General features: G+C 57.7%; 1 protein-coding gene across 1 annotated transcript; it reads left to right on the top strand.

Moving 5' to 3' along the window:
• The first annotated feature begins 15,384 nt into the window (after window positions 1-15,384).
• On the top strand, window positions 15,385-21,556 carry TLX1 (T cell leukemia homeobox 1). The gene is made up of 3 exons (XM_037401010.1): window positions 15,385-15,853; window positions 17,379-17,580; window positions 21,334-21,556. The coding sequence occupies exons 1-3, from the start codon at window positions 15,385-15,387 to the stop codon at window positions 21,554-21,556; spliced, it is 894 nt and encodes a 297-aa protein (XP_037256907.1).
• The last annotated feature ends 907 nt before the right edge of the window (window positions 21,557-22,463 follow it).

The following is a 22,463-nucleotide window of genomic DNA, read 5'->3' as shown; positions in this document are numbered from 1 at the left end:
CAAGACGTGCTTGGCCGGGGTCCTCACTCACAGGGTCCACTGGAAATTAATTGCATGGTCAACAACCATGTGTTGAACTCTCTGAGCATCTCCACCTGGGTTTCTCGGGACAGGCTCTTCTCCCATCTGTCTTCGTGCTGGCTGCAGGGCTGTGTCCGTCATTGGCGCCACATTTGTTTTGCTGTGGGTATTTTTCTTTAGCCCCAATTATGCTCAGGCTTACACCAAAACAAACAAGCCCTAGGACGTGGAGGTACCTGGCTGGCTCAGACAGGCTGGTGCCGCAACTGGCCCCAGGGCTGATAAAGGACCCACGGTGTCGCTGCACTGGAGTCTGGGCTTGCAAAATGTGACATGGTTTCTCTTGACGATTAATCACTGGGGAGCAAGCAGCACCAATTAATGGGTAATTGGCCTCATTTTAGGTCAGGGTTTCCAGGATAGGCTCTTTTTGGCCCTCTCTCCACTGCAAGGATGGGCATCTCGTTGCAGCGCCTGGATGCATAGCCCCAAGGGAGATGGTGGATGGAGGTGTGGGCTGATCCCCCAGTGATAGCAGCCAAGGGGGTTATTTCCCTGGGTGAGTGGGAATATTAGCAGCAAACCCCGAAATGGGGAAAATGGACCCAGCCGGGGTGAGGACGTGACCAGCCCTGTGCTCACCACTGCCGTCTGTGCCCCAGCCAGGCTGGCAGCACATGTCCAGACTGAGCCATGGGATGTTTTGGGACCTGGATGCTTTCAGGGGTTCATTTCCCTGGGTGGCCCCATGGCGGGGCAGAAGCAAGGGCTGCTGGCTTTGCATTTAGAGGTGAATTGAGATGCCTCCAACTCTGGGAAATGCAAATATTTCTGGTCCACTCTTGCTTTAGCAAAGGTAGCAGTGAGGTGGCTGCTTGCAACACTTAGTGGGGAAACTGAGGCACCAGAGCAGCTGTCCTAAGACTGAAACCCCCCTGATGAAACAGTGCCCTCCCAGCCACACTGCGTAGCGTGGGGGGCATCCCCAGCCCTCTCCAGTGCAGCAAACAGGTTGAAGGATGGAGGTGTGTGTTGACCTGCCATCAGGGAGAGCCCTTCTGTCCGGCCACAGACCACATCCCGCTGCGGAGTGGCTGCCCGGCATAGCTGGTGAACGCTGATCTGGAAGCTCCAAAACAGTTCAGCGGAGGAGTATGGGATGGAAGAGTAATTTGATGCTCTGAGTGTCCAGAAGAGATCCTGCTAGAAATACCCATCTGACACTGCTTGAGATAAAGCAGGGGAAGTGGCTTTACTTTAGCTTATCGGACACATTTCCTCTAGAGAGATCTCCATCAGCTTGGGGAGGAAACTACTGAATTTTTGTGTTTTGGTGGCTTTTTTCCTTTTGAAATTTTTCAAGAGGAACAAAGATGGTTAAGTTAAAAATAGTTTCATTTGGTCCTTATTTTGCTGGTGAGAAAGTTTTAAATTGGAAAGTTTTTGTCCATTTTCTTTTAGTACCAGAAACAGAAGATTTAAATTTTAATTTTTTTCCCCACAATTGAGATGAAGTAAAAAATACTGCCTGGAGAACGAGGTGGAAGATAAATTTTAGCCTGAAGAAGAACAAGCGACACACTTAGAAATCTGTATTTTTCATAATTATCCAATGGAGACAAAGTGAAGCGCAAGCACAACGTGGGAATTTCCCCCACTACTTCAAAGCTGATTTAATGAAATTCCATTTTTCAGGGAAAGAAGCAGTTTGTCAGAAAGCACTTCCACATACCTTCATCCCTGGGACCCAACCCCATCCTTGGGACCTGACCCCTTGCCTCCCATCCCAACTCTTTGCATATGCTGGGGAAGTGCAAAAGGACATTGTGAATGCCCTCACCCTGTGAAGAGCCGCAGGGCTTTACTTGGCCTCTCCTGCCATGCAAACTGCTTCACTCCCTGCATCTGCTCTCACCAGTCTTTTCTGGGCAGGTTTTGGGGTTTCAGTGCCCCCCAGCTCCCCCAGTCCCATTGCTGTGGGAGAGAAGGGGCTGCCAGCCCGGTTTTCTTCTCCAGCGCCAGCACATCCAGGCACCGAGGCTCTCAGCAGGGACCTCCCCTCCAGGGCATTTCCTCCTGGCGAGGTGGGGACCCTCATCTCCCCCACCTCCCGGCACCCTCTGCCCCTCGCCAACCCCAGATGTGCACACAGTGGGGCATGTGAGCAGGATGCTGCAGTGCCAGGCAGATGGCTGCTCGCCTGGCACAAGCCCAGGGAGCTGTCATCTCACTGCCACTGTGCTGCTAAGCATCAGGCGTTCAGCATCAGTGCCCCAAAACCCATCAGCAGCTTCAGGGGATCCACCTTGCAAGCTGCAAGTGCGAGCAAATGTGCCACGGTACACCAGCATCTCATGAAAACTTCTACAAGGCTGTGAGCACATAAGTACCAAGTTTGATACAGCAGCATGTGGGGACACCACCCTGGGGAGCACAGCCAGCCCTCAGGAGCTGGAAGTGCTTTCATCCATTTGACTTTCCAGCTCCATTTATAACGCTTTCTGAAAACTGTTAGCACTTGCTAAGCATTTTGCAAGTGCCCCTTTGCACCCTTGGTCTGGGAAATGCTACCCTGCGATTATGCTTTCCCCACTGATGTATCCTAAAAACACTTGCATTCATTTTCCTTCAATTTTTTTCCCCAAATCCCTGCTCTGTTTCAGTGAGGAGACACTTCTCCCTCCTCCCAGGTTTTCTGCTCTCATTTTCAGCTCCATGTTCACCTGCCCCATCCATCGCTGAACATGAGGTTTGATTTTGCTGGTAGTCCTAGTGCATTTCCTTCACAGCCCTGGCATTCGGGACCATGATGGCTTCATGCACTCCTATGGGCAACAGGTGAGGAAAATGGGTGCTGGTGAAACACAACAGCCTGGAGAGACAGGTCAGCAGGAGAAACAGCCCTTCCTGTTGTGTGGGCAGGGGTGGGATGTGCTGGCCCAACGGTGATCTGGGTTCCTTGCCAGGCTGGCAGGGGCATTAGGTCCTTGGAAAGAGAAGTTTCGAGGATCTCTGTGACCTCTAATGCCCAGCAGCAGGCCAGGTTTGGTAGTGTGTTAGGTAGCTGATTGGGGTGGTGATGGATGGGCAAGGTGCTTGGGACTCATTAATTTCCTGGCAAGGATCAGCTTGTCACATCCTATAATGCAATCAAAGTGGGAACATATCTCACTCAGGGAACACAAGGAGCACTCGATCAGGAGGCAGAACACTGCTTCACAACACCCTCCACCTGGGAAAAAAACCCTCCCCACCACTGTGGGGGTTTAATCCTGCTAAATTCTGAGCACCTGGGGTGTGGCTCAACCTTGGCCCCTATAACCCTTAGCAGGGACACTGCTTCTGCCTGGCTCATTTCTCCTGGCTGCCCAGAGAAAGGTGGCTGTGCAGGGGATGCTAGAGCTTAGTGCTGCCTTGAAACCCCACCACCCCTGGGCTGCAGGTTTCCTCAGAAGCCTCTGTCCTCTGGAATTCTGGATGGGCTGGACCACCCTTCCCTCCCCTGATCCGGCTACAGCCAGCTTTGGGGCTTGGCAGGATCCCTAGGGCAGGGGCTTCGTTGCTCACCAGGGGTCATCTCCCCAGGCCAGGCTGATGCTGCCACAGCCAGAGGATGCTGTGGGACAGGGCTGAGGTGGAGGGTCAGGACAGATGAGCTTATGCTCCTTCCTAGCCTGAAACTCCCCAAATCCCCAAACTCCTCTCCAAGAAGCTGCTGCTTCCTGTCCAAAGGAATGGGAGAGCGTGGAAACAAAAAAAAAATAATTAAAAAAACAAAACCCCCCTGTGGTGACAAACAGGAGCAGCATGGCTGTGAGCCAAGGCACCACTCAGCCACCCTGGGGATAAGCTGGGGGTGGGCTGGGACACGCACAGCCCCTCTGGCCAGGTCTATGGAGGGGGGAGGTTAGTTTTCCAGCATTGTTCTGCAGGACCTGAATAAACACCCGGCCAGGGGCACCCAGGCAAAGGGCACGTTTCCCTCCCGGTGCCCAAAGCCTTCAAGGAAACCCCTTTTGTGGCTGCCTTTGGCTGGCCCTTGGAAACTACCTCCACTCCTTGCAGCCAGCGATGCCTGCAGTGGCACGGTGGGGGGTCACTTGCTGTTGGGAGAGGGTGGGATGGGTCTGCCCTCCAGCTCCTGCACACGTATCTGGTGCATGGTCTCTTCTGAGGGGGTTCAGATGGCTCATCTGCCTCTTCAGAGCCTAAACCCTGCACAAATGTGGCTATGCTTGAGAAGTAATTTAATCTACCATTTTAATATATATATTATTCAATAGTAATTATTTGATAACTATTTAGTTATTAATACTGCTTGTTTGCTACTATTGATTGCTTTGGTTTGATGTTACTTGCAGACAGTGGGGGGCGGAGGGCAGGCTCAGCGACCCCACAGCAAGCTGCAGCATCCCGAATGAGGGGAGAGATGTTCAACAGTGACTGTCCCCAGGTGGGACAGGAGTGGGAAAATGCCACTCCCTGGGCTTATGCAAGCAGACAAGATTTGAAACCTGCTGATTTGTGGCCAGCTCCAGCTGCGGGGTGGTGGCTGCTCTATGGAGCTGCACCTCTGGTTTTGCGAGACTTTCTGAGCCCACCCATCAGCCACCCCGGGGGGTACAGAGCTCAGCTGGGACCCACTGGGCTCTCCTGTCCTGGCGATGCTCTAACAGCAGAGAAGGCACTGGGCTGGGGGAGCCAGCCTCTTGCCCTGGGCACAGAGCCTGGAGCTGGTACATTCCCCAGCTCAGCATGGGGTTCTGGCTTTGCCTGCTGAGGCTTTCGCAGGTGCAACAGCATCTGATGGGCCCAGGACAGGCCCTGGGTCACTCTGGGAGGACAATGGCACAAGGATGCTGCAATGTCCAGGGATGCTGCTGTTCCACAAGGCAGCGGAGGACTCAGTGCAACAAGCTCCAGAGGCACCAGCAAGCAGGACCTGACAGGCCAGAAGTGACGTCGTAGGTATAATTTCCCCCTACCATGCACGATTTTTAACCTGAGCATGTCAGTGCTTGGAAGCACCTGCACCCTCATTTTGTTCCATGCTGAATCAGACCTTGCCCCTGGCAAGAGCTGCTGCCTGCCCAGCCTGCTCCACTGTGCTGCACTGGTGTCGCCCAGAGAAGACAATTATCTTCTCCCCAGCACAGCAGTTGAGGAGCACAGGCTCCTGGCCAGGCAGCAGGTTAGCAGCCCACTTTGTGTCTGTTATCCAAAGCACTGAAAGGGCTGCAGATGAACTAAGTGAGGGACTAAGTAAATAAAGGATTGACCTTCCACCCCGGGGGCCAGAGGGCAACTACAAACTAGTGCTAATGTGAAATAGAGAGCTAAACTTCGTAAGCTCTAGAGGAATTTGCCCTGGAAGCATCAAAGGCAGTGAAGGACTGGTGTATCACCCTGCTTGCATTAACACAGGGGTGATGGCTCTGCCACCCAGAGGACAAATCTCTAGCCAGTGTCTCTGGGAGGGAGGCTTTGTCAGATCAAGGGCTGGAGCAGGGAAGAGCTACAGGAGAATCCCTCACACGGAGGCCTGGGGCTGCTCACGCTTTCAGCATGGTGCCCTGTAGGTGTCTTGGCACAAGCAAATTGCTGTGTTTCCCCCAGTGTCCCGCAAAGCATTCATGGGGCTGCTCTGTGCCCTGCGGATGGAGGGACCAGGAAGCTGGTGCTTTTATGTTACCCTGTGGGCACTGGGAGCGGGGAACCACTGGAAAAGCTTGGGCTGTGCAGTACAGAGTTTTCAAAGGACTTTCTAAGAAGGGGTCACATCTAAATGTCTCAGGCTGGGCAGTCAACATCCCTGGTTACTTCTGACCATACGCGAACTAGCACGTGGCTGACAGTCACACGACACGGGCAGAAGACCACGAGGGATGGACGGGTCTGGACGGGCCAATAGGAGATGGCAGATGGACTCAGCCACTGTAGAGAGAAAGGCAAGCAGATAAAGGTGAGAACTGGAGATCAGCAGAGGAGAGCTAAGATTTGATGAGGGTGTTTTGTTCTGACTGGGGGAAATTGGACCAAGGAATGGGGTTTGTTGTTGCTTTTCTTGGTCTTGCATTGGCTTAGGGAGAGAGGGGAGGCTCTGCCCATTATTAATAGCTGGGGACCAGCGGGCTGGCACAGAGCACTTCTAATGGCCCACAGGGCCCCCAGATGCTGCATAATGCATAGCTGACAGCCAGGCACTAATTCAGTCACAGGACCATGATACTGTGCACAAACCTCCCTAGGCCTGTTGCATGATGAAATGCTGTGAGTGATTTACACCCTGTTAGTAGCTAACTGATCTGCATGTTACCTTACAGCACAACCGGACCCTCTGGGCTAGTTATGGCTCCACTTGCCATTTCAGTTGATCCCTGGGAATGGCTCTTCCTCCCTTGCAACTGATTCCATGATACTGCGCTTGCTTTCCCCCAGTGCAAAAAAATCCCCAATCCCCTAAAGCACCCTGTTAAGAACTTCCACATCTCATTGAGCTGTTATTAATAGGGGGATTGTCTGGTGTCACAGCACAGGCATAAAATACATTAACATTATCACATAATCTTATTTAGCAAACACTTGTGTCGCTTCGCCCTTGGTAATTGCATTTGGGAGATGCAATATTTATGAAAGGGAGAAGGAAATGTCGTGACTCATCTCCTCTGAGCAGTAAAAGTCCTGGGGAAAAAAAAAATTATTCTGGGGGTTTGCGAGAGCCTGAGAAGGGGATGTCAGACCTGCTGCTTCCCTTGCAGCAAGTTTAGTGTTTGATGGGACTCAGTCTAAGCTTGAGCATTGCCACTGAGCTGCTCCTGGACCTGAGTGGGATGGGATATGGATCTAGTTTTGCAAGGGCTCTTCTGCCCGCACTAGGCTGTCTTGCACCACAGCGCTCTCCTGGCATCTCCACAAGTATCGCTGCGAGCTTACTTGGTGCCTTGCGTTAGCTCTTACTCCTAATTGCACCTGCAAGGCTCTCCGGTGAGGCTACACTCTGGGCTGCACTCTGAGGATGCTGCCCGCTAAGCACGATGATTGATTAGGATTTCTCCCAGGACTGAAATCCAGCCAGCCAGCCCTGCATTTCTGTGTAGGACCTCACAGACTAAGAGCAGGGTCTGAGGAGCAGAGTTTTATCCTGGATAAAGCATCCTCGACCCTGGGAGCTCAGATCTGGATGTGCACCTTTCCCCTCCACCTCTGAAGCACTGGCTGCTGCCACTTCCAGTTTGGGGGGATATTTGCAGCAGGGTAGGAGCTGCTGGAAGTTGCCCCTGTTTCTCAGGGCATGCTGTACTGAGCTCAGCTCTAGCAGCGGGGTGGAAAGGAGAACGCCGTCTTGGAAGATGATTGAATGCCTCGGACAGCTCCATTCTTTCAAAGTGTTCAAGTATTTGTCCCCAGAAATTAAAACTCATTTTCCCACCTGCAACAACCCATGTCCCTTCATGCCCCCGGTGTCCACGGGGGACCCTCACCAGCACCGTGGGCTCCGCTAAGGTCCTGAAAGCTCCTGGAGAGTCGCAGAGGGACCAGTGACACCAAACAGCGACTTTACACAAAGCCCCGATGCTCTCGGTGCTGGAACTGGCAATTCAAAGCCGCTGGTGATGGGCATGGGACTGAGAAACCAGTGTCACGTACTCTTCTCCCCGACTTATGTTTACACACCCTGTTTAATTTGTTTGTTTTCTGTCTTGCCCTCTCTAAGCTGCTTTTCGGGATTCCACCTGGGCGCTTAGAAACATCCCAAAGGTTTTGAAACCTTTGGGATGGAGCCAGCTCTGTCTTCCCGTGCGTGCTCGGTGCCATTCGAGAGGCTGTAGCACTGGAAATTACAACTAATGACAGGTGGAAAATACAATTAATACAATATTGGAAAATGCAATTAATTAATTAAACTTACAAGTGTGAAGATTTCTATTTGCATAAATGGCCGATGGTGTTTAATCCCAGATAATCCCTTGCACTCCCCATCCCCGGGGAGTCGGTCCCCCGGGCGGAGCTCGGCCGGTGTTTGACCGAGCGGGTTGCGGTGGGACGGGCGGGTTATGCCAGGGGGAGAGGATTAGTGTTTGGGAACGCCGATGATTTTCTATTTCTAGATCGTTTTCCCCCCTTTTTTTTTTTCTTTCTTTCTTTGGTCATGTTTAATCCCAAACACGCTCTGCTCTTCCGCACCTTCTGCGCTGCAAACGACGTGCGGCGAGTTTTAGAAGTGCCCTGCCAGAACCGGGAGGTATTTCTGGCGGCGAAGGAAAAGCGTTCGAACCCGCTGGAGTCCCTTAACTTCGGGGACCGAAGGGACCCGCGGGCAGGACGAGGACTCGTTCCCGCAGCCGCTCACCTGTACGGCAGCTGCCGGAGGATGGGGGGGGGGGGCTGTCCCTCCTGCCCAGCCCTCCTCTCCAAAGGCTAATGCAAACAACAGCAAATTAGATTTAAGTTTACCCATTGGTTCTGCCCTAATTTGTATTTGCTTTTTGCGTGCTAATTAACCTCGGGGAAGGGAAGGGGGAGGGGGGGATAAATAAACGCGAAGATTTACGTTTTGAGATTTTTATAGTTAAGCCCGTAACAATGTTTGCAATAATTAAGACCATTATTATTATTGGATCTTCTTGTTCATTAGTGAAAGCTACTTTGTTAGCGGAGACGGCAGGGCGTGCCGGCTCCCTGTCTGCCCGGCGTTTGCGGAGCTGCCTGCGCCCCTGCCCCCGAGGGCTGCTTTTTGGCGGGGGGGGGAGAGAGACACAAATCTGTTGACAAAACAGGACTTTGTCTGATGGGGAAAAGGCCTAGGGCTCGGGGTGGCCAGGAGACAAAAGCAGTCGGCGCTCCCCCGGCGAGCGAACAAACAAGGCAGCTGCCGGCAGCCGGGGCCGGGGGCGGCGAGCAGCCCCCCGTGGCCGAGGGGGAGCCGCAGGATCGGGGCGGTATCACACCCTCTGTGTCGTGACAGGCCTGGCTGTCGCAGGGCTCAGAGCTTCTCGGAGCGGGGGAGGCGGCGGAGGGATGTGGGTGTCCAGCTCTCGCCTGCTCCCTCAACGCGCGGCTGTATTAACTGGCACGGAGAGTGTAATTAAGCTGGGAGTTAATAACGGGGCAGAGCCCCCGGTGTCCCCCGCTGCAGTCGGTGCCTTCGGGGGTGGCGACCAGACGCCTTTCATTAGTGGGGCTGGTGCGGGGCGGGTGGCCAAGGGGACAGGGCTAATGGGATTACACGCATTTCTGCACGGTGGAGAGAGGGGCTGGTGCCGCAGGACCAATAATTTATCGGCAGATGCTCCTCCGGCAACCGGCGACATTGAATATTCATGGCGCGCCGCCGGGCACTTCAGCCCCGTCGGCCACCACCCCGCTCCCGCCCCTCCCGCGGGTACCCCCGGCCGGGGGGGCCTGTTGCACGGAGCCGGTCAGTCCCGGGGCAGCGGGGGGCAGCCGGCAGCGGGGGGTTGGTGCAGACTGCCCTGCCCGTCGGGGCTGCGTGCGCCCGTGAGTTGCGACCGTTCTCTTCCCTCTCCTGAACGCTTTTTCTCCGGGCAGCCTGCGGCTACAAGTTGGCGAGCGGGGGGTTTGCGGGCCGCTCCAAATACTTGTTTTTGGTAGAAAACAACGGGCCCCGGAAGATGTCGTTGACAGAGCGCGGAGCCGGCCGCGCTCCCCACCCGGCCCTGCTTCGCTCCCCCGGCCCCGCCGCCCCTTCCCCACCGTATTAACTCGTAGCCCCTCGGTCGTTTGTAACCATAAAGGGGAGAAATATTGTTGCGGGCGAAGTTCGTGCGATGCTGTGGCTCCCGCTGCGCCGGGCACTTTATACTCATTAAGTGCAGCGGCGCTAAGTCATTACTGTAATACGGTGTTATGCTGAATACAAGGGGCCACGTTTCCAAAGCCATAAATTACAACTGTCAGTGCGTATTCGAGGGATCAACAGAGCTGGGAGTAATTATTTACAGCGTGCTTTATAGAGCAATTAAAAATTCCCCAAATGGTGTTAATTGCTTTTAACGCGCAGGAAGCGCAGCTCGCCCTTCCCGCGGACGCGGGGCCGGGTAAGAGCCGCCGCCGCCGGGGCGGGGAGCTCCGGAGACCGGCCCTACCGGGTGGGATCTGCGGGAAACGAGATTTGGCGTTGGGAAGCCCGCACCGCCGCCGGAGGCCGGCTGGTGGGTGCGGGGGTCGCCCTGCTTCGCTACCGGTGCCTGTGGCGACACATGCGACATTGGTCAGTGGGAGCGGCAGCGCTGAGGCAGAGCCCCGACGGCAGCGGGGACCACGTCTCCCCGGCCCGGGGAGCGGCGGGGCTGCCCGGCTGGGCTGCCCGGCCAGCTCCCGTGCGCAGCCCGGGCCCCGACGGCCCCGCATGGGCACCGGCTCCGCCGCCGTAATTGATTTCACAGGGGTCGGGAGGGGAGAGAAAGAGCTGCCGGAGGCGGTGGACGTGCGCAAGGGGGAGTAATCACCGGGGGCTGGGGGAGCCCCCACCCCAGCGAATTGAACGAATTAAGAAGTGAGGAAGGGAAGGAGTCAGGGTGCACCCTTCTGCTGATGGGGTAAGCGCGTGCTTGTCACCTTGCACCTGCTTGCAGCAGAGTTGCTCACTCTCCTGCTAGGAAAATGGAAGGATTTCACAGGTTCCAGAAAGCACTTCTAGAAGTGCGGGTTTCGGCTTGAGCCCAGTGTGTTTTGCTGGGACCTTGGCAAGGTCCCAGACATGCCACTTTTGTCCCTGGTCCCTGCAGGAGGGCTTGAATTTCGTAGCAGGGTCTCAGCCAGCAGCTGTGAGGCAGGGAGGCAGCTTGCGCTGCTGAGCTCCTGGGAGCCCTGAGCTGCAGAGGAGCTCAGTGGCTAAAGGGAGCCCTGGAAAGCCAGCAGGGCAGAAGAAAAGGGGAGCAGAGTGTGGAGGTCAGGCCCTGGCTGGGCTGCCCCTCTCCACTAGCAGGAGGCAGATGCACACGATCAATGAGAGAACCTGAGAAAGGATCCCTGGGCCTTCATGAGGAGGGAGAGGGGAGCCTTACACGGTACGGGAAGGGCCCTTGTTTCCATTGCCATCTCCCAGCACAGATACACCAAGCCCTCAGCTGGGGCAGGATTGAACCACCATTTTGGAAATCACCCTGTCCCAGCAGCTGCTCGGGGCCAGTGAGGAAGGGTAAAAGTTTCGAGGTTGGCAAGAATAAGTAAGTGGCTGTGGGTGCTTGAAGGGGGTGAGATGTTCTGGAAAAGTAGGGATGAAGTGCATTGGGCTCCTCAACGTACTGATTTTGCAGCAACTTAGTGCATGTGTCAGCCCCTGCATTGGAGGCTTTCTTCCAGCTCTGAAGAGGGCTGATCCAGCTTGTTGATTTTTCTTGCAGAATAGGATTTTGCTGGCCAGAAACAATCCCCCACCGCCCTAAACAGCTCTTTGGGCAAACATCAAAGAATGCCTGTCTTCCCAGGCTCTGCTTAGGGTATGATCTCTGAATTTTTTGTTTGCAGGGCCTGGCATCCAGAGATCTAGAAAAGATGGACAAATCCAGCCCTTGGCAGGTGAGAGAATGCTGTCTGGGGCTCTGTCTTCAAACATCAGCCAGACAGAGCTGCCTGGACTGGGGTGCCTCTGCCGCCCACCCCAGGGATCCATTTGTGGGATCACTGGATGCACCTCAGAAGTGTGCTGACCCTTGTAAACTGTCCTGTTGGGATGTGAACACATGAAAGCACCAAGACTGGCCCTGACATATCCTGGTGTGTGTGTTTTCAGCACTGCATACCCTCTTAGAAGACTAAAGTCCTCTTTGGCCCCAGAATTGGGGAGTTGGATGCAAAGGCTATAAATTAATTGCCAGCTTTCACGAGACAGGGTATTTCCAGAACCTCGTGATCTAGAGCCTTGCTCATGCCTTAGCCCTGGAAAGACCACGGGGAAACTGAGGCCAGGAGCAATATGAACTGAAGCATCTGAAGCTTAGATGTGCAGTGCCCAGACTTCCAATGCCAGAAGCTGTGTGGCTTTCTCAAGGCTGTAGGCGAGGTCTGTGGCTTGTGCAGGGATTAAATCCTGGACCAGTGCATCAAGCTAAACCTCATTGATAATTCCCATTGACTTCCAGAAGTCTTGAATGCCAGTTGGGACCTAGCCCTGCCTGCCTTTCTCCTTAGTCCTTACTGGGCGCTGAGCAGAGGACATCCCAGCTTACTTGTAGTTTGTCTCCTGGCAGGTTTTACTGCCCAAAAGCCCCTACTTTGGGCTCAGCAGCTGGGGGCTGTGACCCTCATTAGCTGGCCTGGCTCACTGGTGGTGACCTTGTGTTTTCTTGGGGCCAGTCCCTCTGGGGCCCTCAGCATCTGCTCAGCCTGGGGGATCTCAGGCACAGGGAAGGCTGGAGGCTTTACTCAGCATCGGCTAGGGCCTTTGGGATGCGCAAACAGCATCAGACTGCTGTGTTCTTTACTGGAGAGAGGGCACCTCCTGGGTCTTGGCAGCCAAGCTGGGTCCCTTTGGATGTCAGGGCTTACTCGCAGGGGACTCTTTGGCACTGTTAGGGGCTAGCATGGCACTTAGGGACATGGTTTAGCAGTGGACTTGGCGGTGCTAGGTTAACGGTTGGGCTCAATGGTCTTAAAGGTCTTTTGCAACCTAAACGACTCGACTCTTAATTCTGTGATTCACTGTGGAGACAACCTGAGATGCTCTGGGCTGGTTAGCAGGCGCTGTTCCATGTCCCCTGTGTGGGAAGGGGTTGGAAAGGAAGCCGAGGCTGGTCCTGGAGAAGGGCAAAGGCAGCTGCAGCCCTGGGGGATGAGAAGGCCCCCTGCCCGAGGGCAGCCTCCTGGCCCCGGCCCTCCCTCCCTCCCTCCCTCCCCTCCCAGCTCCTCCTAACCACAAGGACTTTGGTTGATGGAGCTGGCGCCAGCGAGTTCCCTGAAGAGTTCAGAAGTCAAGAACTGAGGCAGGTATGGGGAGGGGGGGGAAACCCGACCCCGGCGGGCAGGCAGGGCTGGGCCGTGGAGGGGGAGCAGGCTGGCCAGGCACTGGGCACCGGGTGGGCATGGAGCCGAGGGGTGGTGTGAGCTGCTGCCACCACTTGTGCCTCCCCAGCTTCCCCAGCATGGGGCTGTGGTGGTGGGTGTGGTGACAGTGGTGGGTCTTGGAGTGTCACAGCAGGGTTGTGGCTGGGGTGAGGGTGGCAAGAACTCACAAGCACTGGTGTGTCAGCGTGTGTGGGTCTTGGTGTGTCTGAATGCAGAGGTACAGGGGTGCCTTAATGCCTGTCGTAGGGGCGAATGTGCTGTGTGAATGTGTGCAGTTGTGAAGGTGTGAGCAAGAACATGTGTGTGAATTTGTGTGGGTGCAGGGAAGGCTGTGAGGGTCTGTGAGAATGAGGGGGCATGTGAGTAAATGCGCACAAATGTAAGTGCGTGTGCAAGCAGATGTGTGGGACTGTGTGGGTGCCTGTCAGCTCTTGAGGGTGTTGGTGAGTGTGTGTGCATCTTTGTGAGGGTGAGGCCGTGTGAGCAGGTGTGTGTGAGGATGTAGATAGGATGATAGCTGTGGCTGTGAGGTGTACCTGAGCACACAGGCACGACTGGCTATGCCGGTGCATTTGTATTGCATAGGGGATGCCCCAGAGTGGGCTGTCTTGCGGGACCCCCATGGTCCCCCCCGTGGGCACTAAACCACTGGCACACTGAAGACATAGAGGGGGGTGTTTGGCCTAGCCAGGGAGGAGGGGGCCTGTCGGGCCGGCCCCAGCCCGGAGTGAGGAGGATGGAGCGGGCTGCTCGGTGCTGGCAGAGCACAAACCAGCCGGGAAACCCTCAACGCCGGTGCCGGGAGCATGGAGCCACGGTGGCAGAGCCAGTCGGAAGCAGTGAGGGGGCAGGAGCCGGCCATGCCCCGGCTGCACCGGCGGCTTTGCCCCCCGCCCGGCTGCACGGAGCCGCAGCACCGACGGGCCAGGGCCAAAACAAGTTTTGCATCGGATTACGGCAGCGACTTGCAATTTTTTAAATGATTATTTATTTCTTTATAACGAAAACATTGATATCCCCGCAGGCAGTCGCGGGCGGGGGTGGGGGCGCGGGCACCAGCAGCCGGTGCCCGTTCAGCCCTCGCCCCGCCGCGGTGCGCGCCGCTGCCCCGGGGGGAACAGCTGGGGCCGGGCCTCGTCCAGCGGGAAGGAGCCCCGGTTCTCCGGGGGGGAGGTGTGCCCCAGGCACTCGTCGCTTCCTCCCATGATAACCCCTCCACGGCCCTCCTGACCGAGCGGTGCTAACTTTTGAAATGGAGAACACCCCCCCGGGAAAGGGGGCACGGCTGGTCTAGGACCTCTCCAGGAGGCGATCCCACGGGACCATCTGATCAATGGCCCAGGGCCCGACCTCCCCACCGGGACTGGCAGCCAGAACCCCCCCTGCCCAGCAGCCCAAGGCCACAAACTCCGGGACAAAACGTCCCCCTCCATTGCCGGGTACCTGCTGCTCCTTCACCCGCCCCAGAGCGCGGCGCGCACCCAGCGCTGCCTTTATAAGGCCGAGCCGGGTGGTGATTTCTTTTTTTGGGTGGGGGGGGTGGCGAGGGGGAGCTGGGGAAGAAAAAACTCCTTTTTTCGTGTGCTCTTCTCTGCTGTCATTCACTCGGCTCCTTTCAGCATCCAGCCAATGGAGAGTGAGGGCCTGGGAGCAGCAGGCCTTGGGTAGCGTGATTGATGGGCAAGCGGGGCGGCGGGGCGCTCGCACTCGCACTCCGCCGCGCTCCGCGCCGCTCCGCGGGGCTCTCGGCTCCCACCGCCCGCGGCGGCAAGGGGTCCCCGGGGCACCTGTGTGTGTGTGTGTATGTGTCTGTGTCTGTGTCTCGGGTGAGCGGCTCCTGCCTTGGGGCCGTTGTGTCTCGGTGGCGTGGGAGCGCTGGGTCTCACCGGAGCGGGACCAGCGTGCGCGGGTGTTGCGGCTGTGCTGCTGGAGGCTGTTGGGTGCGGTGGGTGTGCGTGGCGCGGCTGTCCCCGCTGTGCAGCTCCTGTGCCTCGGCCGGGCACGGCTGGGGTGCGCTGGGCTGCGGGGTGGCTCAGCTCCTGTGCCAGGGCTGTGCATGGCTCTGGTGTTGGGTCCTGGGGCTGAGCGCGTAGCTGCCGCGTCCCGGCTGTGCGCGGCTCTGCTGGCGTGTCCCGGGCTGCGCGGCTGCCGTGCCATGGGACTCAGCGCGTAGCCGGCGCGTCCCGGCTGTGCGCGGCCCCGTTGCGTGCCGCTGCCGTGCTGCGGGGCGGTGCGGGGCTCTGCTGCCCTGCCCGGAGAGCGGGTCCGGCCCCGGTGCCCCGGGGCGTTGTGCGCGGCTCCCCTGCCGGGGCCGGGCGGCGGCTCCCTGGCGGCGGCATGGAGCACCTCGGTGCTCACCACCTGCACCAAGGCCAAGCCGAGCCCATCAGCTTCGGCATCGACCAGATCCTCAACACGTCGGAGCCGGGCAGCTGCATGGTGTCGCACCCGCGGCTGCAGGACTCGGCGGATTACGGGCTGGGCTGCATCGTGGGCAGCGCCTACAATACGGTCACGGGTGGCTACGGGGCGAGCGGCGGCGCGGCCGGCGCCTACACCGGCACCTCCTGCAGCATGGGCGGCCTGCCCGGCTCCTACAACGTGAACATGGCGGTGAGCATGAACGGCAACACCTTGAGCTCGGCCGGGGGGGTGATCCGCGTCCCGGCCCATCGCCCGGTGGCCGGCGGCGTGCACCAGCCCCTCTCCGCCGCCGTGCCGGCGGTGAACGGCATGAACAGTCTCACGGGGCTCACCTTTCCCTGGATGGAGAGCAACAGGCGGTACACAAAAGACAGATTCACAGGTGAGTCGGGCCACCGGGACCCCCCTTCCCTCCCTTCTCCTGCTGCCCCGCTCCATTCCCCGCCGCTCGGCCTTGGCGCGGCAGCCGGCGCCCGCCGGGGAAAGCAGGATCCGGCCTCGGGTGGAGAAAGCGGCCCGGATCGCCCTGGGAAGTCGATCTTGGAGGAGGCCAGAAGCAAGAAGGGGTGGAAAATCAGGCGCATTCAGTCCCCCCTAAGTCTATTGGTTTGGGGTTTTTTTTGTTTTGGTTTCCGGGGGCTTTCTTGTTGTTGGTTTGGCTTTTTGGGGGGGTTTTGTGGGTTTTTCTTGTAGTGGTGTTTTCTTTTTTTTCTTCCCCCCCACCCCGGGATCAGGCTTGGGAAAGGCGGGCAGGCAGGAAGCGGGATGGCAAACTCCACACACCTCCCGCAAGCCCTGGGCTCCGCTGCCCGCTCCCCGCCGCTGGATCCAGCAGCCGGGGAAAGTTTCCTTCCGAACAGCGGGTTATTTCGGGGGCACAGCCCGGACCGGCGGGAGGGGAGCCCGGCGGCCTCGGCCCGAGCTCGCCCGGGAAGGCCGGCCCGTTGCTGGCCGCTTTCCCGTGCGCACCGTAACCGGAATGGTTTTCCCCGGCTGCGGGTTTCGTTTCAGCCTTCCCCCCCCAAAAAAGGGACATTTTGCAGCCCCCAGCAGAGCCGGGCTCGGGCTGGAGCTTCTTCTGGACCCGCCGCCGTTTCCAGGTGTATCTGGGCTCGTCTTTCGGCGCTAACAAAGCAAAAACTCGAACAACGAAAATAAAAACAGTAACAAGAAAAGCAACGAAATGGAGACGGGGAAAAAAATCAGCCCCGCTCCAGCAGCGCCCGCACCAGCTCCTCTTCCCGGGGGCAGAAGCCGAGGCCCGATTTTTGGAAGTTCACGTTTAATTTGGACCCAGTGGCGCTGGGCTCGGGCACGGCGGCGGGCGGGCAAACGGGCCGTTCTCCTGGCAGGCACCGGGCTGAGTTTCACTTACCCCTTTCCTGGCCTGGCCAGGAGTTTTCCCCAATTACTTTTTCATGGGTAGGGGAAAGAAAACCCCAAAATATTAAAAAAAACCCCAAACACACAACGAATCGCAGCTCCTGTTTCCAGCCCGGGAAGTTATTTCCCGCCTACGAAACGCCGGGGCCGAGGACAGCGGGGTTACCGCCGCGCCCGAACGAAATTAAACGGAGTCCCGGCGCCAGGACCGGCTGCAGCTGCTGGCCCCGCCGCCGGGCACCTCGCCGGGCCGGTGGCCGCCTTCCCCGCTGCCAAAGGCGAGCGGGGCCGGCGTGGGGCTGCAGCGCCCGGGGAAGGAGCCGCCGCCGCCGCGTTTTTGCAGCCCGTGCGCGGGTGCCGGCGGGGAAGCGGCGGCTTGGCCGCGGGGGGGTCCCCAAGCCCATCGCCCGGGAGCCGGAGCCCCTCTGCTGATGTGTTGCTGCTTGCTTCTTTGCCTCTCATCCCCCCTCCTCCCGTGTCCCCCCCAGTGGCCCTCTCACCCTTCACTGTAACACGCCGTATAGGTCACCCCTACCAGAACCGCACGCCCCCCAAGAAGAAGAAGCCGCGCACCTCCTTCACCCGACTGCAGATCTGCGAGCTGGAGAAGCGCTTCCACCGGCAGAAGTACCTGGCCTCGGCTGAGCGCGCTGCCCTGGCCAAGGCCCTCAAGATGACGGACGCCCAGGTGAAGACCTGGTTCCAGAACCGGCGCACCAAATGGAGGTGAGGGACTGGGGGGCTCGGCGGACCCGGGGGGCAGGTGCTGGGGCAGCAGGCCTGGCAGCCACCGGCTCTGCCAGGGGCATTGGTGGCTGCGTGTGGGGGTGTGTGCCCTGTGAGTGCACATATGGGTGAGCCACATGTGTGTGTGAATGTGAATGTGTGTGTACACATGCGTGCAAATGCGTGTGTGCACACAGAGCAGTGTGTGTGCGTGCAGTGGCTGTGGATACAAATATGCGTGTGGTGTGTGTAGGCCGTGTGTGCACATGCCCGTGCGTGTGCATGCATGCGGTCTGTATGAGTGTGCGTACACCTGCATATGCCTGTGCAAGCAGGGCATGCATGTGTAACTCTGCACAGTGTGTGTGAATGCCTTTGTGTGAAGGCCATGTGCGCAGGGGGGTGTATGCGTGGGTGCTTGTGCCTGAGTGTGCATGGGGGTGTGCATGCAAACTGCGACAGCTGCATACGGATGTGTGTGCACTGTGCGTGCAGCAGTGTGCATTCCATGTGTATGCGGGGTGAGCGCATCGGGTCTGCATGCAAGCAGGTGTGCATGAATGCGTGTGTGCATACACATGTGCACTGTGGTCTGTGTGTGCTGTGTGCGCGGGGCTGATGTGTGGTGTGTGCAGTCGTTGTCACTGGTGGGTGCAACAGCTCCAGCGCCTCATTCCCCGGCGGCAGCGTGCGGGAGCCCCCGGCCCGGCCCGTCGGGGCCTCCGGGGCGGCTGCGGGCCCCAGGGGGGCTGGCGCTCGGGGTGCGGAGGGTGGCGGCCGGGGGGCAGCGGGACCCTCCGGCGCCGGGGCAGGGCCGCACCGCGGCGTGGGAGTGCGACTGGGGCCGGATCCCGCGCCCGGGCTGCCGGGATGTCGGGCTCCGCGTAACGCCAAGATTTCCACCCCCGCGGGCCTTCGGCACCGCTTTGCCAAAGTGCCGGCTTTGTGTTCTCCTGCCGGGCGTGTCGGTAGAGCCGGGCAGGAGAGGAAGAGGAGGCCGGGCTCACACGGAGCCTGGCAGGCTCCGACACCGTGACCCTGCCCTTCCCAGGCTGCAGCTTGCCGGGGTGTCCCCGGGGGAGGCTCCCCGGTCCAGGGAACATCCCCTGCCCTGCCCCGGGCTGGGGGCAGGCGCCCTTCGAGGGGCCGGGGGGGAGCTGGGCAAGGGGCAGCTCCGCTGGCAGGTCAGGGGAAAGGGTGCACAGGCAGGCAGGAGCTTCAAGGCAAGGGGACACGGGCTTCCCCAGAGTCTTCCCGAGGGTGAATGGGACAGTGGTTGCCTGGAGATGCTGGGGTTGGGTAAGAAATGGGGGACAAGGAACTTGAAACCAAGGGTGTGGGTCAATCGCCACCCTCAGCATGCCCTTCCCTAAAAAGCCCATGGTAGAGCAGCTCCCCAAGCGCCAGGAAGTCTCTAGCTGGATTGATCTCTGTTGGCCAGGAGCAGAGTCCTGCAGGAGGAACAGTCCTGCCCTGGCCTGCACAACGGGGTCAGCTATGTCTTCTAACCTGGTTTCCTAAGGAAGTGAGGCAAATCCATCTGTCAGTACTCCTTGCGTCTGTTGGCTAAGTTCAACCCCCTTTGGCAGAGGATACAAACCTATTCATATGTTTCGTAAAAAATAGCTGGGTAAAGAGAAACAAAATCCTGATTCTGCCGAAGGGAAAGGCTGCAGCCTGACCTCAGTCGTAGTATTAGGCATGGGAGAATCCCCACTGGCTTGAGCCGGAGAGACAAACTTGTAAGCTCGGCTTGTTTGCATCCCTGCCTGCTGGGTGTTGCGATGGAGAGGTGGGTGCCCCTGGCTGACAGCACGCCCAGCTCACCGCCCTGGGCCCCTGCACAGGCTGGTGGGCTCTGAGCACCCTGGAGCACTGGGTGCTGGAAGGAGCTGCTTGCAGGCACAGTCTGAACTAGGCAGCAGGGAGTATCTGAGAGAAGGAGTGTTGCTTTAAGCCCTCTGATGGATTTAACTGCTTAAATAAATGCAGGCTAGCACGGGGACAGTCTTGCCTCTGCCCCTTGCCTGAGTGTTGCTGCTGGAGTGAGGTGGCTGTATGATCCCCTCCCCAAATCTGGGCTCTTGCTTGGGACATGGGCATCAAGGTTCAGTTCCTTCCAGGCAGATTTGAACCTGCAAATCCCAGCCAGGCATGAATGCATGAAGATGCCAGCTGGCTGGAGCAGGAAGATATTTGGGAGCTGGGTGATCACAGCCATTGCGCTCCTGACTGCCCTGGATGTGGGGCTCCCTCCCTCCTCCTGGAGCATCTCTTCATTGTGCAGGGAGTCATTAAATATTCATCGAGGCAGAGAGGGAGCCGCTCCCGGCTGCGTGGGGAGGGCGGGTGCTGCTCCGACACCCCTCTTCCCGGGATGTCTGACGTGAAGTGTTGACACAGTGATTAGAGCAGGGACTGAGCCCCGAGCTACCTGCCCAGGACAGGCGGGAACCCTGGCTGCACGCCTGGAGGGTTGGGTGCCCTGGAGGCCCATCACCCATCCAGCCCTCGGGTGCCCTGGAGGCCCATCACCCATCCAGCCCTCGTCCGCTTCCCGGTGGGGAGCCAGGGTCCCTCTGCCCTGTGCTCTGAGATGTCATCGTGGAGCTTGGAGCTGCCACTTCCAATCCCCACAGCCCAAGAAGATGAGACATCCCACACCCCCAAGTTGCTACATTAAAAAGCTGCTGTTTCCCCTGTCACTGATCCACTGAAGCTGCTGGGGGAGTGTCAGCCGGGCCTGGGGGTGTAAGGGAGGGAGGGTGTGCTTTGGCAGTCATCCTGGAACTGGCACTGTGAGCTGCTCCCAGGTTTTCCCAGCAGTGTCACTGGAGGTGCCAGGTGATGTTCACCAGTAAAAGCAGAGGTGACTGCAGGCTGCAGCCTCTAGACTGACCCACCATCCAAGCAAGGGGTGTGTGGGATTTTCATTGTGGATTTATATTCAGGCCATTTCTACCTATCCCATCCCCTCCTCCCAGGCAGCCCAGAGCTGAGACCCTACCAGCGCTGGAAAGGGTGCCTGCAGGCTCCCTAGTTCCCCCCCTTGGCAGGATCAGCTCTGCTAGTGCCATTCCAGACAAGTGTATGTCCAACCTGTTCTTCAAAATATCCTCCTTCACCCTGCCCGGACGGTTTATTCTGAGCTTTGATTCTTCTCACTGCTAAAAATGTGGTTTTAGTGTTTAGCTGATGTTTTGCTGATTTTTGTCCCGCCTGCCATGGGTATGTTGTTGCCTTCATGCAGCCTCTTGGCAGCTGACTGCCACAGCCCAGCAGAGGAGATGGCAGACCTGGGTGCTGGGAAGGGGGTGCCCAGGATGTTGTTGCCCACCTCCCAGCCACGTGGCACTGCCAGTCAGTGAAGTCTCACCTCGCACCTGCCCTGTGTTCCTCGCTGGGACATTGTGCACTTGGCTCTAGCTGCTGGTCACAGAGCACGTTTGCAGGGGATTGCACCTTTTGCAGCCCTGTTGTGTGCCTCTTTGGGTGTTTTGGCTCTGCTTAGATTTTCCCCACAGACTGCTCCTGGCTCTCCTTGATCGGAGCAATTTTTGCTGGGGCCAGTAAGATAGACAGCCTCAGTATATGGGATTTATTGGCACTTTGTGCAGGGGATGTGGAACCACATTGTGGCTAGCACCCTCTCCTACACTGCCCCAGCCCTGAGCACCCAGCACAACCTATTCTCTCCAGAGATACCCCTCCTTTGCCCCCCCCCAGCCCCCCTAACCGCTCCCTCTCTCCTAGGAGGCAGACAGCAGAGGAGCGGGAGGCTGAGCGGCAGCAAGCGAACCGCATCCTCATGCAGCTGCAGCAGGAGGCCTTCCAAAAAACCATCAACCAGCCCATCCAAGCCGACCCCATCTGCGTCCACAACTCCTCTCTCTTCGCCCTCCAGAACCTCCAGCCTTGGTCTGACGACTCCACCAAGATCACCAGTGTCACCACCGTCGCCTCTGCTTGCGAATAAGGCTGGCACCCGCCGGCGGCACGTGCACCTTCTGCCGGTGGGGCTGTCCCCGGGGGGCCACGAGACATCCCTGTTTCTCCCCGGGGAAGGCTGGCACCCAATGGTCCTCCAGCCACATGTGCATCCCACACGTCCAGCTGGGGAAACCCTCCACAAGGACTGAATGGAAGGGAAACCACCCCAAAAACTCTCCCTGCCTGTGGGGTTGCTGGAGCAGCGGTGGTGTCTCGCCTCCCCCCAACCCTTTTGTTCTCTTGAAAGTCTCCAGCGCCGACCATGAAGTTGCTGACGTGCTGCCAGACAAAAGCCCAGCCCTGACAGACACGGCTGCCAGCGTTTGCCCAGCTCAGGGAGAGAAAACTTCCTTTGGATTATGCTGGCAGCAGTGCAAAGCCTGGGGTTACCCTTATATATCCGTATATGTATATATATAAAGCGTTTATATATATATATATATATATATGTATACTTTGGATTGATGGCTTGAAACAAAAGGAGGAGGCTCCCTGGAAATCACATCCCTGCTGTGAGCCTCCTTGGGTTGTCCGCGCAGGAGACATTCGGGGATGCAACAAATGGAGGAAACAGCAGCAATTTCTGCTTGCGCCAGATGGGAACCCTTCAGATCTCACCTCGCCGTCTCTCCTCCCCTTTTTCATTAATTTTTTCTTGCAAGGGGGGAATAAGAGAAGGATCTGACAGACTCCTGAGGATGGTAAATATGATATCTCAATTGTATGAAGAGCCCAAACTGTCCCCGGCTGCCACAGACTCCGTGCCCATCAGCGTGTATTTTAATAATGAGAAGACCTTGGTGGCAGTTTGTGGGGGTAATGCAGTTTCTTTCCATGGATTATTTCCATATCATTTGCAAAATATTGTCCAATGTTTTATTTTACCTGTTTCC

Source organism: Falco rusticolus, chromosome 9 (assembly GCF_015220075.1).
Source record: "Falco rusticolus isolate bFalRus1 chromosome 9, bFalRus1.pri, whole genome shotgun sequence".
Lineage (NCBI taxonomy): Eukaryota > Metazoa > Chordata > Aves > Falconiformes > Falconidae > Falco > Falco rusticolus.
This window is presented reverse-complemented; position numbering and strand designations above follow the sequence as displayed.

Bases quoted from the DNA above. Each gene is read 5' to 3' on its own strand.
- TLX1 (XM_037401010.1), top strand. From the start codon at position 15,385: ATGGAGCACCTCGGTGCTCACCACCTGCACCAAGGCCAAGCCGAGCCC. The intron at 15,854-17,378 runs GTGAGTCGGGCC...CACGCCGTATAG, and splicing joins CACAAAAGACAGATTCACAG to GTCACCCCTACCAGAACCGC. The intron at 17,581-21,333 runs GTGAGGGACTGG...CCTCTCTCCTAG, and splicing joins AACCGGCGCACCAAATGGAG to GAGGCAGACAGCAGAGGAGC.